This window comes from Pan paniscus, chromosome 5 (assembly GCF_029289425.2).
Source record: "Pan paniscus chromosome 5, NHGRI_mPanPan1-v2.0_pri, whole genome shotgun sequence".
NCBI classification, from domain to species: Eukaryota; Metazoa; Chordata; class Mammalia; order Primates; family Hominidae; genus Pan; species Pan paniscus.
In genome coordinates, this window is record NC_073254.2 from 54,383,954 (window position 1) to 54,396,566 (window position 12,613).

The 12,613-nt window shown below is 48.6% G+C and overlaps 1 protein-coding gene across 9 annotated transcripts in view; it reads left to right on the forward strand.

The window, feature by feature from the left end:
• DAAM2 (dishevelled associated activator of morphogenesis 2) overlaps positions 1-12,505 on the forward strand; it is a 114,287-nt gene extending 101,782 nt beyond the window's left edge. For all 9 annotated transcript variants that reach the window (XM_063605274.1, XM_063605275.1, XM_034962043.3 and 6 more), the window contains 6 exons: positions 4,420-4,588; positions 4,783-4,890; positions 6,485-6,545; positions 7,694-7,825; positions 8,918-9,088; positions 9,437-12,505. In XM_063605274.1, coding sequence (XP_063461344.1) covers positions 4,420-4,588; positions 4,783-4,890; positions 6,485-6,545; positions 7,694-7,825; positions 8,918-9,088; positions 9,437-9,661 — 866 coding nt within the window. In that variant the 3' untranslated portion in view covers positions 9,662-12,505. The remainder of the gene's footprint in view (positions 1-4,419; positions 4,589-4,782; positions 4,891-6,484; positions 6,546-7,693; positions 7,826-8,917; positions 9,089-9,436) is intronic.
• Positions 12,506-12,613: the final 108 nt, after the last annotated feature.

The following is a 12,613-nucleotide window of genomic DNA, read 5'->3' on the forward strand; positions in this document are numbered from 1 at the left end:
CACTGGTGAGTGGTGGAACCAGGGTAGGAATGCAGATGCTGATCTTCAAAATCAGTCCCTTCCCTCTTGTCCCCTAGTACTCCCCAGGGGCTGCCTGTGCTGATGGCAGAGCAGGGAGGGGCGTGGAGTTGTTGGGAGAGGCAGGAGGTCAGGACGGTGGGCAGAGACATGTGGACCCAGGAGGCAATAAGCAGGAGAGGCTGGGAGGCTCATTTGTGGGGAGGACAGGGTCAGCAGAGTGGAGCAAGAAAGCCTGTTTCCAGGATGTTGAGGTTACCAGGCTGGGGGCAGAACAGAGCATGGGCACCCCCTGCTGGACACCAGGGCCAGTCAGTACTCCCTGAGATGCCCAGTCCAGAGAGCAACCCTTCCTGAAATCCATTGAGATGCTTCAGGGATAGTCTATGGATAGGGTGGAGCATGCAGAGCTAAGGCAGACATTTTCTGTAATCAGATCTTGTTCCCCCTCACACTACACACACACACAGCAAGGGACCTGCAGGTGGTAAGCATAGATAATCAATCAAGAGGGAAAGAGAGCAGCAGTGACTCTCTATTTCTAAGGTCTGGCCATATCTCCTGCCCTGGTGATGGGTGAATCCTTATCTTCTTCACAACTTTCTTTCATCCTGCTGCAGACCGCCTTTGGAGCATGCAGCACAAGTAAGGGGTTCAGCCCAAGACATGTGTGCACAACTATTTGTATGTCTTGGGTCAGTGGAACAAATGTGAGCAATTGCCATTTGGAGATTTGGAACCAGAGTAGCTTAGCCACCAGAAAGGTTTAATCTCAGACAGTTTCCTGCTCCCAGGAGCCTAAGAATTAGTCAGTGGAGGCTGGGTGTGGTGGCTGATGCCTATAATCCCAGCACTTTGGGAGGCCAAGGCGGGTGGATCACAAGGTCAGGAGATTGAGACGACTCTGGCTAACACGGTGAAACCTTGTGTCTACTAAAAAATACAAAAAAATTAGCCGGGCATGGAGGTGGGCACCTGTAGTCCCAGCTATTCAGGAGGCTGAGGCAGGAGAATGGCATGAACCCAGGAGGCGGAGCTGGCAGTGAGCTGACATGGAACCACTGCACTCCAGCCTGGGCAACAGAGCATGACTCCATCTCAAAAAAGAAAAAAAAAAAAGAATTAGTCAGTGGATACTCAGGAAAGAGTCTCCATTTGATATCAAGCTAAGCTGAGTAAGATGTGTTTGGGATAGCAAGATCTGCTGGGGAAAGCTACTCTTCTATAGCTCTGCTCTATAATAATTGCTCTGTATAGCAATGGCTGCTGTCCTTGTATAGACCAGACATAAGTCTCTTTCCTCTAACAGCTAGATAGGAAAGATATGCCTAAAGTTGTGTATTATAGAATCAGATCAGTGTGTGTGACTGTAAGTGGAGAAAAGAGGATTGTGCAAAGATGGGATTCTTATTCTTCCTTCCAGTTCTCCCAGGAAGTATTCCTGGAAGAGCTAAGATTTAGCCTATCCCAGCTAGGTGTGATGAGCTGTTGACACCTGCCCTCCTATCCCCAGCAGGGGCTCTGAGTCCATTTGCCAAAAGCTAGTTCACCAAATTTGACAAATTTACCAGTTCTTCTATGAATATATTCATGAACTTATAATTCTTGAATATATTCTTCTTATGAATATATTTATTGCTGAATATACCACATTTACCGATTCTTATTATAAATACATTCACCGAATATAGTCAAGATGAATATGGTTGCAAATGTAATATTCTTATGAATATATTCATGAATATATTATTCTTGTGAATATATCTAAAATGTCAGAACTGCATCTGGGCGTTTTCCCATTTACACTGATTTCCTTTGAACTCTTGTCATTTTCTGTTTTGCCAACATTTTAGCATTTTTAGGAGGATTCCTTTGCAGATTTTCCAAATAGCATATAAACCTTAGAAAAAACATCCCAACCAATATAAATTGCCAGAAACTTTCCCAAGTATTCTTTTTAAATAAACTATTTTTGAAACATAACATGCATATAGAAAAGTGCACAAATCATAAGAGTCCTACTTGAAGAATTAAAAAAGGGAACCACATGTGTAATCAACACCCAGGTCAAGAAATACAGCTTCCAACCCCCTAGAGCCTTCTTCATGTCCCCCTCCCAAACTTTACCCGCCTCCCTCCTCTCTAAAGGTCAAACCCATCTTGACTGCTAGTTTAGTTTTATCGGTTTTGAACTTTATTTTTTAAATGTTTACCTATTTTCTTTTTGAGACAGGGTCCTGCCCTGTCACCCAGGCTGGAGTGCAGTGGTGTGATCTTGGCTCACTGCAACCTCTGCCTCCTGGGCTCAAGGTATCCTCCCATCTCAGCCTCCCAAGTAGCTGGCACTACAGGCACATGCCACCAGCCTGGCTAATTTTTGTATTTTTGTAGAGAGAGGGTTTCACCATGTTGCCTAGGCTGGTCTCAAACTCCTGGGCCCAAGTGATCTGCCCACCTTGGCCTCCCAAAGTGCTGGGATTGTAGGCATGAGCTACCATGCCTGGCCTGTTTTGAACTTTATATGAAAGGAATGATAGAGTATGAATAATTTTAGGCTGGTGACTTTTGCTCAACATTGTGGTTGTGGGTTGTCCCTGCTGTTACATGTAGCAGTGGGGTATTCATTTTCAGTTCTGCATTTTGTTCCATTATATGAATACACCATAATTTACCCATTCTATTTGGAATTTTAAAAACCTAGAAACAACCCAAATACTCACCAAGAATAATGTGGCTTTTAGGTTATAGAGTATGTACATGTTCAACTTAAAAGCTACTGACAAACCTTACTATTCATTTTTACAACTTTATTTATTTTATTTATTTATTTATTTATTTATTTGAGACGGAGCCTCACTCTGTCGCCCAGGCTGGAGTGCAGTGGTGTGATCTCGGCTCACTGCAACCTCTGTCTCCTGGGTTCAAGCAATTCTCCTGTCTCAGCTTCCCAAGTAACTGGGATTACAGGTGTGCACCACCACGCCTGGCTAATTTTTGTATTTTTAGTAGAGATGGGGTTTCACCGTGTCGCCCAGGTTGGTCTCGAATGCCTGACCTCAGGTGATCCGCCTGCCTCAGCCTCCCAAAGTGCTGGTATAGCTTCTTTTTAACAGTTACTTATTTCTAACTGTGTTCGAAGCTTTCTACAAACTTTTAGCAAAGTCGTTTTCATTTTATCTTCCTAGCAGCATCTTAAAGAACGTTCAGTTTGGCATAAGCCACAGATCACAGGATAATCTGGTCTTTTTGTTGCCACACTGAATATTCAAAAATCATGTTCCGTAACTAGTAGACAAAATCTCAGTTTAGGATTTGTGTCCCCCTTCTGCACACCCACCATAAAGACATCATAGCTGAGGAAGGGCCAGAGCATACACAGCAGAATGAATTATTGAAGTTTTGGTTACTGTTAGCTTAGTTTGTATTTCTGGCAAAGATAACATTTAGAGCATTGGGGGAAAATGGTTAAGATGCCCAAAGGTTGGAAAAATCTTAAAAATGACATTCAACAGGATGTCAAGTAGCTTATTTCATCAAATCTTAGACACTATCAACTGAAAAGCATGCCATTATTTTATAGAACAAAAATAATAGAATATTATAATTGAGAATATGTTATTTAATTGATTTTTTTTTCTTTCCAAAAAACCAATAGAATATAGCATTTCAAGACAGGCAGAAGCAATCCCATAATAGGTAAAATGCTGAAGTTAAGTGCTAGGTTTAGAAAAGTAAAAGTGTCATATTCATGAGTATATTCATGGAAAGAATATCTGAATAATCTTTTTTTCTTTTTTCTTTTTTCTTTTTGATACAGAGTCTCATGCTCTTGCCCAGGCTGGAGTGCAGTGAGGCAATCTTGGCTCACTGCAGCCTCAGCCTCCTGGGTTCAAGGGACTCTTTTGCTTTGGCTTCCCAAGCAGCTGGGATTATAGGCATGCACCACCACACCTGACTAATTTTTTGTATTTTTAGTAGAGACGGGGTTTCACCACGTTGGCCAGGCTGGTCTCGAACTCCTGACTCAAGTGATCTCCCCGCCTCAGCCTCCCAAAGTGCTGGGATTACAGGTGTGAGCCACCGCAACTGGCCTTCTTAATAATCTTTAAATACATGTAAGAAAAGATCTTCTGAAATTGTCTTCTTGGGAAGAGCTGGCACGTCCTACAAATGGGGTATCTGGTGAATTGGCCTTGGTGAATGTGTCTGCTTCCCCTGGAGGTGGGTGAATGTGAAATCGATGGGTCTGCTGAGGAGTAGGTATAATCTCTGCCTCACTGAGAGTTGAAGGCATTTGACAGCCCCTTTTCTGAACTTTGCGGTGGCATCTTCCTGGGGTGCAATGAGAACTGCTGCCCTGCCTAGCCCATGCAGGCCTCTGACCTGTGCCTCCTCTCCCAGCCATCCTGTTGGCCTCCCGGGAGCTGGTCCGCAGCAAGCGTCTTAGACAGATGCTAGAGGTCATCCTAGCCATAGGCAACTTCATGAACAAAGGGCAGCGTGGGGGCGCCTACGGGTTCCGGGTGGCCAGCCTCAACAAGATCGCTGACACCAAGTCCAGCATCGACAGGTGAGGACCTCCCTTCCCGGCCACTTCCTTGGCCTCTATCTCACCCTACCCTGGCCTCTCACATCCTCCCTCTATTAGGACGGGAACATCCTAAGACTCATCACCCCTTTCCCTTAACACTCCATCCTCTGACCCTCTGACCCTCGTGCCCAGTTTCCTCTGTCACTTACCACTGACCTGACTTTCATCCACAGAAACATCTCTCTGCTCCATTACCTGATCATGATCCTGGAGAAGCATTTTCCTGATATTCTGAACATGCCTTCAGAGCTGCAACATCTTCCAGAAGCCGCCAAAGTCAAGTGAGGGTTCTCTCCAAGACTTCCTTCTCCCCATGATGACCCTCATTCTTGTCTTACTTTCCTCTTTTGGGGTCTACTCTGGGCTTGATGATGGCTGGTGTGAGACCTCGGTTCTTGTCTTCTGAGTTCAAAAGAATTTAAACAGACACACAGCAAAGGGGGTTTAGCATAGAACAATGTATTGCAAAAGAAGATATCTTGTGAGTTAGGTGCAGAATAGACAGTACACCCTGAGACAGAGAGGATTCAGGGTGGGCTGCTTGTAAGGATGAGACAGCCAAGACTGGCACTAGGAAGACTCCCAGTATGGGAGACTTACACGATTATTCATAAAGAGGTGGGAAGAGGTATTGGGAAGCAGGCTCTGAGTGGTCCTCTGGGTGCACATGTGTAGTAGCTGTGTGTGCTTTTTCATACATCGCATGTCTCATTAGCACCTTAAATCTCCACCTAGGGGTGTGTTTTTCTACTATTATATGAGCAAAGGGCCAGTCTGAGGATAGGTAAAATCAAAATGCGCATGCTTTCCAGAGGGGAAAGTCCCTACTGCAGATAGCTTTGCTTGAATGAGCTCAATTACAATGCGAATGCTGAGGTTTATTGTGTTGACTGTATGGGCACCACCACAGCTGCTGTGTTCTGAGAAGTGCTCACTTCCTTGACTACCTATCCTGCTTCAGGCTGAGTAGGAATGGGCCATGTCTCAGGGTCTGCTTCTGGGAAAAACCAAACAAAGACAATTTGCTCTTAAATCCTTATTTCAGAGATGCTTCCAGAAAATACCAGTAGAAGAATGGGGAAGTGAGCCAGAGATAGAAAGAATGCCAGTAACAAACATTATTAAGCCAGTTACCAATCACAGGCAATTGGTGCTTAACCCCATGAGGAATTCTGGGAAACAGTGTGGAATACTTACTTCAGTTTTCCCACCCAAAGGGCAAGGTTGCTGGGGCAATCAGAGAGCATCTCCTCTCAGTAATTGGCTGAGGAGCTCTGCAGGGGCAGGGAATAACTCTCTGGCCACAGGTACAGGTGGAAAGAGCTTGGCCTCAAAAAGAGTGTGCGTACAGTTGGAAGAGTTGGGGCCATGCCCTACAATGGATGGTCCAAGGAAATGTGGGTGGGGCACCAACAGCATCTGCTAGGCAAGATATCAGACACGAACATCTAGGCTGATAGATGTCATCTCCAGGAAAACTAGAAACATAGTGGTAAATGGCTCACTGGTATCGAATGCTATTGCTTGCAGGATCACATAAAGAGCTTGTAAGCATTACCTGGTAGTAATAAAAATAAATAGGTCTAAGCCAGAGGCCACAGGTTGGAAATCTTCTGATATTGCAGCATGACATTTCTGACCTGGAAAGATCTATAGAATGCAGGTTTCACCTTGTTAATTTATTGATGCACAGACAGAGGCATGAAGGGGAGGTGCTTTGTCAGGGCCAACATCAATGGCCACACCAGGGCTGGAACCCAGGCTCACCGACTCCCAGGCCACTGTGCTTGGCTCTGCCCTCTCCCTGAACCAGCCTTAGCACCTCAAGGCGGGAGTTGATGGTCCTCATTCCCTTCCCTCTGTGTCTCCTTACAGCCTAGCAGAACTGGAGAAGGAGGTGGGCAACCTCAGGAGGGGCCTGAGAGCAGTGGAGGTGGTGAGTACCTTGTCAATGCCTACCTGGGTGAGGGCTGCTGTCAGCAAACACTGTTCATCACTGCACCCTAAGCTCCTACACAGGGGCAAAAAACAATGGGTACAATGGGTACAGCCTCTAGCACAGGGTCAGCCCTCCCAAAGGATAACTGGATTACTGGGGCTTAAGTTTGAGCCTTTTAAAAGGGGTTACCTAAGACTATACCCATGTTACTGTCCAACTTGGTATCTATTTGGCAGTGGAGTGGAATGAACCATACATCTGACCCATGCCTACATTGGATTCAAGTGCATGGGAAAAAGAATCCTCATCCCTTGACTGCCAGCTAGGGGCAGGAAGCACGCAATGTGGCAGTGGGACCGATGTACCCAGAAGGTTCTTCCTTATGTCTCTCTGCCTGTTTCCTGGGCCAGTGGAGGACCCAGGTCTTTTGTTCCCACCATTCCTGTTCGGATGGCTTCTCGGCTGATACTATCTCTGGCCCTTGCCTTCCAGAAAACACCAGTAGAGGAGTGGGGAAGTGAGCCAGACTGGCCCAGTATGGGGATGTCTCTAAGTCTTGTCCCCCACACCTAGGAAGAAGGGACCCTTTCCGTCTTCACTGAGGAGAGAGGCAGTGGGTAAGGGGAGAATGGACTTTAGAGACAGATTAAGGATGACAAAGAACGTTTTGTTGCCACTACGGTGGGGGAAGATGATTTCCAAATTTACAATTTTATAGTCCTGTTAAGTGCTACTCAAAGTGCAGTACATGGACCAGCAGCTTCTGAATCAGCTGGGAGCTTTAGAAAAATGTCTCTTTAATTTGTGCATGAGTCACCTGGAGTCTTGTAAAGATGAGTCTTGTTAAAATGCAGCTTCTGATCCTGTGGGTCTGAGAGTCTGTATTTCTCATAATTTCCTAGGTGATGCTGCTGGCCCCAGGTCACATGTTGGGTCTCAGTGCTCTAGAGAAAGAAAGATGGCAGGGTGGGCTGGCTGCTAATGTTAGCTCGTAGTCTTTGCCATCCTTAGAACTTTGAGATGCAGGGTGTTCCCTCTTCCAAAGGGCTCAATGTCCTGTGAGTGACGAGGGGAGATGTGGTGACCCCTGCACCCGACTCTCATCTTGGCACCAGTCTAAGCAGCACTTCACCCTCCCTCCTCAGGAGCTGGAGTATCAGAGGCGCCAGGTACGGGAGCCCAGTGACAAGTTTGTCCCTGTCATGAGCGACTTCATCACGGTGTCCAGCTTCAGCTTCTCCGAGCTGGAGGACCAGCTAAATGAGGCCAGGGACAAGGTAAGGGTGCCCCAACCCCCACTGCTTGCCAACCCAGCCTTATCTAAACAAGCTCCTTCACCCGTTCCTACCACAGACAGCCCAGGAGGGACAAACCCAGAGTTACAGAGCTTTGAGAGAAAACCATTTCTTCGCTCTTAACAAGACAAGCAATGATAACCACATACCGCAAAGATCATGGTCCATTTATCAGATATCAGGCACCATGTTAAGTGTTTTAATGATTTGTCACCACCTACCTTATGGGTTTGTTGAAAGGTTATTTCCCACTTGACAGATATGAACGCTAAAATCAGAGATGCTAAGTAACTTGCCCAAGATTGCCCAGCTGTAAGTGATAGAACTGGGTTAGAATCTGACACCACAGCTCAGCAGTGGACATGATTACCATGCCTCTATCTGCTTCTCACACTAACGTGTCCATAGACCTCATGTATGGGGGTCTTATTAAAACATGGATTCTCATTTAGGAGGCCTGGGGTCTGAGATTCTGCATTTCTAACAGGAGGTGAATCTGCTGCTAGTCCATGAAGCACACTTTGAGTAGTGAGATCTTTCTTAGAGGATACTGAGTGAGTTGAATTAACAATGGTAGCTCTCAGTAACTCAGAACAGTGCCTGGCCTATATAAATATAGCCACTGTTTTATAGCCACCAACTCATCTAACCCCCCAACACCACTATGATGTAGATTCTATTATTCCCATTTGACAGTGGAGGAAGCTGAGGCACAGAGGGGTTATTAACATAACTAGAGGATCTTTGAAGTTCTGAGTTCTGCCAGCCTCTTCCTGACCTCAGGAAGGGCTTCCCAAGGTCTATACCCCTGACCTCATGCCTACCCCTTACAGGCCCAGGGGTGGCTCTAAGGTGGACTGAGTGAGCCCAACTCTTTACCTGCCTCTCCTTAGCCTTGTCTCTGATCCTGATGATGATGGGGGTGTCTTCTCACCTCTTCCAGCCCTGCCCCCTGTGCCAACAGTCCCCAGCCTTGCGCTGGGCTCTGCTCTGGCTAGAACCCAGCTAACCTCAGGGGCTGAGCCCAGCATGCTCCAGGGCACTCTCCACCAATCCTGTTCTCTCCCTTGACAGTTCGCCAAGGCCTTGATGCACTTCGGGGAGCATGACAGCAAGATGCAGCCAGACGAATTCTTTGGCATCTTTGATACCTTCTTGCAGGCCTTCTCAGAGGCCCGGCAGGATCTAGAGGCCATGAGGAGGAGGAAGGAGGAGGAGGAGCGGCGGGCGCGCATGGAAGCCATGGTGAGGGGCAGTGCCAGGCCTGGGACTGAGGGGAGACGGGTGCTACTTGGGGAGAACACCCCCAAACTGGGGTGTGTGGGAGGAGGGCAGAGACTGAGGAACTGAGGAACTGAGGAACACCATAGGGGTTGGATGTCAGCCCCAGGAGAGAGAAACTTCTTCCCAGCCTGAGGGAAGAGAGTGGTGTGAAGCTGGGGGCCTGTATGTCCTAGGCAGGAAGAAAGTGGGGCCAACAGATACAGGCAGGCAGCATGACCATGGCCTAGGAGTTAGCCCAGGGCTGGGGGGCTGCCCTGGCCTCAGCGCCTCTCCCTGAGAGGGTTCCTATCTCTGGCCCCCCGCCCGCAGCTGAAGGAGCAGAGGGAACGTGAGCGGTGGCAGCGGCAGCGGAAGGTCCTGGCTGCGGGCAGCTCGCTGGAGGAGGGAGGAGAGTTCGATGACCTGGTGTCGGCCCTGCGCTCTGGGGAGGTCTTCGACAAGGACTTATGCAAGCTCAAGCGCAGCCGCAAGCGATCAGGGAGCCAGGCCCTGGAAGTTACCCGGGAGCGGGCAATAAACCGGCTAAATTATTGACCTGGGGAACTAGCCACACAGGAGGCCGGGAGACAGGGACTGGTGAGAATGGGGCTGAGTGGAGGAGGTGGTGATATTTAAACCATTTGGTGCTTGGTTTAGAGCCTTGGGCTGGGTCCTGGGATGGGGGGTTGTGTGTGGCTGGACCAGGTGTCTCCCCACGCTTACCTTAAGGGGCTCCTCTTATCTCCCCTTCACACGATTTCTTCTGTGCCCTGGCCCCAGGGATTATTCTGAGGCTGCCTTGGATGGCCTCAGGCCAGGTAACCCCAGGCTGAAGGGGCCCTGCTCCCCATCCCCTACCATGGGCACCCATGTGCTGGCACAGAACAGTTCCAGATCTAGACTGGAGAGGTCCACAGCCTTTTCCAGAGTTCCTGTGTAGCACGGGGAGCAATGATGGAGGGAGCCCCTGAGAGGGAATCTGGTGAGGGAATCCAGACTCCCTTCTCTCAAGGGGAGGCTCAACAGAACATTGACCTGGGGGCAAACTTTCCTCTTGAATGGGAACAGAGGAGGCATTATATATTCTAGTTAGATCAGCTCTGGTAGGTTCCAGAGAACAGTCAATGTTGGAAGGATGATGCAGGGAACAAAGCCATCAGGACAGAGTAGCAGTGTCTGTTTCCCATGTCACAAGTCCTCTGGCCTCTCCCTGCATGTCTTAAGTATCTTTCCCTTCCTTCTCTACCCTCACCTCCATCCTGTCTACTAATCCACAGTCCTAGAAGACTCACCTTGGGTTTCCACAGCTATGGCTCACTACCAGGTGCTTGATGAATCTGGCGAGGGGCTCAAGACAGACCTCATGCATCACCACACCTCATGCCTTTTGGGCATCTCCCATGTCCCCATCTCCTGGACACCTGGCCATTGTTGTGAAGCCAGACAGTGACCTCAAATGTTGCCTTGGAGTCCCCTATAGCCCCTCAGCAGAGGGCAGCACTTGAATGCTTAGCTCCATCCCATAGTTCTCTACTTCATATAAATTGCTCAGGCCCTCCCACCCCTTCTCTAACACTAGTTTCAAGGCAGAAGCCACAGCAGCCTCTGTCCAGCCTGCAGGTGGGCACTTGGAACCATGTGTCCACTGGCGTTGGGGAGTTGGTTCCTGAGAGGTCTGAGGGCCAGAGCTGCCCTCTACATTAACACGCTGTCTCTAAGGGTGGCCCCTCCTCTCAGGCGTTCGGATGGTGCGAACAGCAGAGCAGGCAAGGGAAACTGGGGAGATGGGGATGGAGGAGGAAGGCTGACATCCTCTGGGGAGCACATCACCTGAAGGTGCCAAGGAGGAAGGCTGAGAGGGGGGCCACCCCATTTCTGGTACCCAATTTGGTTCTTCAGCCCAACTTGCAAGGGGTTCCTTCTGGTCCTCCCATCCACTGCCACCTTCCATTTTGTCCATCTCATGCTGGCCTTGGTGGATGGGATGGCTGTATCTAGACAAAATTTTTCTAAAACTCCATCAAGGCTCTTATTCAATACCACGTTCCGAGTTGGCCTTTCATCTTCTTTGAGACTGGCCCTGCCTAACCTCTACCATCAATCAGCTCTTGGCCCTTCTGCCCTTCCCTGCGTTTCTCACTTTCCAACCTAATCCCTGGCTCAGGGTTATTGCCAGTAGAGACCGGTGAACTGGGCCTACTCTCAGCTGCCTATCTTCTGCCTTTCACTTGCATCCAACTCCTGGGGCTGGGACTGTAGTAGCTGCGGGGGGGAAGAAACACAGGGTCGGTGAGCCCAGCATGTGCGTTGGTTTGAGGGGGCGGGCGGTGTGTGTGTGTTCTGGTGGGAGGGATCTGAGCAAGTGCAAGCCTGGCTGACACAGGTGTGAAGAGGCCATCCTGGAACCCAGGTGAGGGCAAGATGAAGGCTTCCAGGCAGAACAGCTGCAGAGAGTTTGGCTATATGCATCTGCAGCCCCAAGAGCTCCCACTGCAAGACAAGTGTTGGGGAAGATGGGAGGTTGTGGGTGAGGCCTTTAAAGGTCCTCTCCCAAACTGACCAGGCTGATGTCAACCTAACCCCTTCAGGGGCAGGGAACAGGGGAGGGCTCCACAAGCGTGTCTGGCATTCCCACCCACCATGGAAGACTGGATACGCACCTGGAAACAAAAGGACTATGGAAGCTGTTCAAGACACATTTGATCTTCAGAAAAGCAGAATTTGGTTCAACTGTTGACAGAGGACACAAATACGTTGTTCCAGAGCTCAGCCTTCTCACTCTAAAAGGTATTTTTCTATTTATTTTCTACATCTGGCCACTGGCTCTGGTGCTAGATGCCACTGTAGCCAGATCTCCAACAGTGCCTTGGACCATGGACTCATACTCAACTGAGTAAGAAGGGGCTGGTGCCCAGTCGGGGTGGCTGAGCTGGTCCTTAATATGTTAAATGTTTTAGCCTCTTAATGTTTCTTGGTCTTGCTTTCTTCATGCCCTCCCCACTGCTCCTGCCACCTTTAGATAAGTTTCCCTAGCTAATTTTGTGGCCAATGTAAAATTCGTCATCAACCTAACAAACACAACCTTCTCAGCAGCATTTCTCCCCTGTGATGGAAATAAATAAAGTGTTTAGGGCAGTGGGAGGAGAAAATTCTCCAGGTGAATGGGGAAGGGTCTGTTCCAGCCTCTCCCTACTCCCATCCCATTTCCACCAACTGGGGAACTGTGACTATCTCCCCCGACCTCTACCAGAGATGCCTTCACGCCAAGGCTGTTCTCACCAGCTGCCTCAGATGACAAATGAGGCTAATGGACATAATCTACAGTGTCCTTTTTCACTTGCACCTTTTTTATAAGAATATATTGTAATACTAAAAAATATTAAATTCATACCATCCCTACCCAGTCTGCCTTTAAACTTGTGCCTTCTTCCTATGAGGGGATCTGGGGTGGGCTGAGAGTGTGCTGGAGCCAGCTTGTACCAGCTCTGTGAGAACCAATTGTTTACA